A 4,380-nucleotide genomic window follows, 5' to 3' on the forward strand; every position below is an offset into this window, starting at 1 on the left:
CGGTAGCGCCAGCAGGGGTGCACCCAAAACCTTCGTCTGCGTGCCTTTTGCGCGCGCCGCCGTCGCAACAGCAGGGAACACACAATGACCAAAACGCTCATCGTCGTCAGAACATCGTCGTCTGCACCTGCCACTGCAGAAGTCAACGCGATCAGCGCGGTTGATGAGGGACGAGGAGCTGGTATGTGGTCTGTTTACCGAGCAAGGAAAAAGCGCGCGAGAACCGCGAAATCGCGCCTATGCTCGCGCAGTTCGAGACAAGGCGAGATCAGCGCTGTCACGTGACTCCGCGGCGGCCGCCGCGCGCACAACCAATGTGGCCTCTCTGCCGCGCGGCGTTCTTGCCACCGGCGGCGTGCCGCGCGCGTCTTGCCGCCAGTGTGTGCGTACCATTAGACACTTTTAGTTGGCCGTACGTAACGGGCTTACGTACGCAACGCTCACTACGTTGCGTACGGTACGAATGGCGCGTCCATGACATTTTTAGTTAGCCGTACGTTAGCGTCCTTCCGAGTGGACGTACCAAGCGCATCCTAAAATGCTCCGCTGTGCTTCTCCGCGCCATCTGGCGCAAGAAATGACAACTGATGTTTGAAAAGTTCCTGACATCAGCCAAGCCAAGCCTCTCGCCAATCCTCCTCCAGCCGTTCTCGCTGTCTTGTTTACTCGTGGTTGTGATCACGTTGTGATTCTCGTGTGCTCCGCGACTACCGCAGCAGCTTTCGAAATGCCGAGAAGCATTCTTTCGAATCCTTTGGTGATTTCTACGCTGCGGTGGGATGACATTGACGCCTTAATAATGCGCAATGTGGAGCGACGGCTCTTAGGGAGCAGTTTAATATCAGAAGAGATAGGCCATGGAATGCGTCAAGAATATTTTAGGTACCGTTCGCGGCACGGGCTGTTTGACATAAACAAGTGTGACCCAACGGTATTCAAGCAGATGTGCCGATTTGAGAAGAGCGACTTCGGTGAACTCTGCAACGCCCTGCTGGTGCCGCAAACGCTCACTACTGCCCAAGGGGTAATTGTACCAGGGCAAGAAGCATTGTGCCTGACGTTGCGCAGGTTGGCATACCCCAACAGGTGGTGCGATCTTGAAGAGATTTTTGGCCGGCACTCGTCGGTTATGTCAAGTGCGGCAAACATAATGCTCAGTCACATTTTGCACAACTTCGACCACCTTCTGAGTGATTGCAATAATCACTTGTGGCTTTCGCCTCCTTCGCTGCGGAGCTTTGCAAGGGTAAGTGAAATGTCAACATGCAACAGGCACGTAGCCAGGAATTTTTTTCTGGAGGGGCCCACGGTAATTTCTTCTAGGTGGAGGAGGAGGGGGGGGGGTTTCTTCAGGCCCTCTCTTGGATACGTGTCTTACATGTAACCGTATCCGAAGTTTCAAAATAAGCTTTTATTCGTGTTCTGCATTTTTGTGTTTACTGTGTATGCCTGCTGATAACCTTTTAGGAGCCAATATTAGCCTAATAAATTTCTATTTCCTTCGTAGGCCAATAACAGTCTGTGGTAGATGTTTGTATTGAGATAGCAATATTTATTAGGCCCATATTGCTTTACAAAAAGTTCAAGCTGTATTAGACTCCACCGTGAAATGGAAATCTCTATCAGTAGCAATATTAGTCATAGCTGTTACTTTCTTGTGTTGTAATAGCAGCCATCTGCATTTGGTATATTTGTTTTGGAACTCTCTCACTTGTCTAGTGGGAAGGGTAATAGGCATATGTTGTCAATTACTCTAAAACAAACTGTCACCTTTTTGATGAACAAGTCTTTTACAACTAAATGTTTGCAATGTGCCCATTAGTTCATTCAGGCTGATTCGCTGACCGACAGCTTTCCAGAAACACACAGGGCCGGTCTGATTGCAGTACAAATAGGCACTTTTATGCTCTAGTTTTCATTGCAGTGTTGTGGGTTTTCTGACACGTTAGCGTCCACACATTCGAAATGGAGAACCCTGCCAGTGTTTGCCCGCCAAGGGTACTCCACTGCACCACTACATGAATTGCTCATCAGATTTTCTATTGAAATAATTTGTTACACTTACAGCAAATAGGCTTTCAATCCTATTACAGTTTTGATTACAGTAGTCGTATACCTCAACTCGTGCCTTTTTTTCTCACAGGCTGTTCAGAGCAAAGGTGCTCCGCTGCCAAACTGCTGGGCTTTTGTCGATGGGACAGCTCGTGCAATATGCCGGCCTAAAAGAAATCAAAAGCTGTATTTTTCAGGCCATAAAAGGATGCATATGGTCAAATATCAATCCCTGATGTGCCCAAACGGCATTGTTTGCCAACTTGACGGGCACTACCCTGGAAGTTACCATGACGCAAGTGAGTCAATATTTGCTACAAAGCTTCAACTTGCAACTCTCTGAAGCATAAACCATGTGTAACTAAGACAGAAGCTAGCAGACAGGACAACGTGTAGTGGGGCTCCTGTAGCAATCGTTGGAAGTCCTACCGATTGTAGGGGTTAAGACGAGAAATCTTACTTTCAGTAGGCTTGGAACACTGGGGCTGTGTTACGCTTGAGCTCTAAACTTTTGACAATGGCTCTACAAATATTTGCACTGTTTATCTTAACCCAGAAATTACACACAGAGTTCAAATTTCCATGCCTTTTGACAGAAAGCGTAGTGTTGCATTGTGAGATGCTTCTTTATGTATATTCTTGCTTTGAATACAACACGCCCATTGAAATAAAAAGGGGGTGGTTATTGCATTGCTTAAACGTTGGTGCGTTTGTGGCTGTACTTTATGCAGGAATATTCCGAGAGAGCGGCTTGTACTCAAAACTGAAGAGAATCGTTGCAAATGAACGCCTGGTGATTTACGGTGACCCAGCCTACCCGCTCCGGCCTCTGCTAATGAAGCCTTATGGTGGCTGTCGTCGGACCCCAACCCAAGATGCTTTCAACGGCGGGATGAGCAAAGTCCGCCAGGCAGTTGAGTGGGGTTTTGGAAAAGTTGTGGCAGAATTCGCCTTTCTTGACTTCAAAAAAAATCAGAAACTTTTGTGGCAGCAAATAGAAAAGATGTACAAAGTAGCAACAATTTTTGCCAACTGCCACACTGCTATGTACGGCAGTCAGGTGTCGGACTACTTTCACCTGGCACCACCCAGCCTACGGGAATACCTAAAGCCGCAGCAAGTGTAATGAACTCTTTGTGCACAATTTTTCCTTCATGTTTTAATCGTGTTTGTCTGAAATTGATTTCTTTTCCTTCATGTTTTCTTGCATTTATCATGCGTCTGTATTTACTTTCTTATTATCTTGTTTATCATGTTTGTATTTTGTTCCTTATTCCCTTGTATTTTTTGTGCTTTCACTGTACATGTGCCCCTTTACGCAGTGCTCCACCTTGGGAGCCTGTATGTTACACTGAATAAATAAATAAGAAAATCATTTTCCACGCAGAGCTAATGATTTATTTTTGACAGCAGTCCCTCAATGAGAGCTGTGAATGCCTGCCTCTCCTGTGCACGGGCTTTGCGCTCGTCTTCTCTATCCTGTTCACGAGCTTTGCGCTCGTCCTCTCGTTCCCTTGCGCGTGCCTGTCGCTCGTCTTCTCTTTCCCTTGCGCGTGCGTGTCTCTCTTCCTCTCTCTCACGGAGTTCCATGAGCGTTCGTTCCTTCTCCCAAGCCAGCTGGCTTTCCTCCAGAGCAAGCCGGCGCAAATCAACCTGAGAAGTTTTTTCTTTCATAATCATTTCGTGCCTCATTCTCTTCAGCATGAACTCATAATCAGCTTGCTCCTGTTTCCGTTTCCCTGCAAAATGGCAACAAGATTCCCAACATGAGCAAAGCATGCAAAATATGGCATTATTTAGGTAGAGTAAAAGATAGCTGTGCCATTTCCAATCATGGCTTACATGATGTTTGATGTGCACTGCAAAAAAAGATATGAGAGGACAGAAAACGTGGGACACAGTGCCAACAACTAGTCTTCATTGTAATAAATGCATGTACAAAAGAACAACGCCAAGCCGCAATTTCTGCAATACAGCCCAGGATGACCTAAGTGAATTGGTGGTGTTGGAATTGTAGTCCACAAGCCCAGCGTTCAGGCATGGCGAATATGACCCACAAAGCATGTGTCGCACGTCGAAGTATAAAATGAACCAGATTTGACTAACATAATGCAAAGCTCTGCAAGCACAAACTCCAAGGGATAGAGAGATACACCTGAGTCAGCTACACAACGTCAACTAGAGGGCTTTTGTCTGTCCCATTCTTGAAACTTTTGGTCAGTAGGCTGATGCTGTCCTTCATCCTTTGAGTCGGTACTTTGAGAACCATGAACTTGCCACTTTTGTGCATTGAACCGTTTTAAGTTATTCTTGGTGCACTGTTTTCAC

General features: G+C 46.5%; 1 protein-coding gene across 1 annotated transcript; it reads left to right on the top strand.

Moving 5' to 3' along the window:
• The first annotated feature begins 499 nt into the window (after nucleotides 1-499).
• On the top strand, nucleotides 500-3,236 carry LOC144119041 (uncharacterized). The gene is made up of 3 exons (XM_077651776.1): nucleotides 500-1,246; nucleotides 2,144-2,351; nucleotides 2,784-3,236. The coding sequence occupies exons 1-3, from the start codon at nucleotides 728-730 to the stop codon at nucleotides 3,176-3,178; spliced, it is 1,122 nt and encodes a 373-aa protein (XP_077507902.1). The 5' UTR covers nucleotides 500-727; the 3' UTR covers nucleotides 3,179-3,236.
• The last annotated feature ends 1,144 nt before the right edge of the window (nucleotides 3,237-4,380 follow it).

This window comes from Amblyomma americanum, chromosome 2 (assembly GCF_052857255.1).
Source record: "Amblyomma americanum isolate KBUSLIRL-KWMA chromosome 2, ASM5285725v1, whole genome shotgun sequence".
Classification (NCBI taxonomy): domain Eukaryota; kingdom Metazoa; phylum Arthropoda; class Arachnida; order Ixodida; family Ixodidae; genus Amblyomma; species Amblyomma americanum.

Bases quoted from the DNA above. Each gene is read 5' to 3' on its own strand.
- LOC144119041 (XM_077651776.1), top strand. From the start codon at position 728: ATGCCGAGAAGCATTCTTTCGAATCCTTTGGTGATTTCTACGCTGCGG. The intron at 1,247-2,143 runs GTAAGTGAAATG...TTTTTCTCACAG, and splicing joins CGCTGCGGAGCTTTGCAAGG to GCTGTTCAGAGCAAAGGTGC. The intron at 2,352-2,783 runs GTGAGTCAATAT...TACTTTATGCAG, and splicing joins TGGAAGTTACCATGACGCAA to GAATATTCCGAGAGAGCGGC.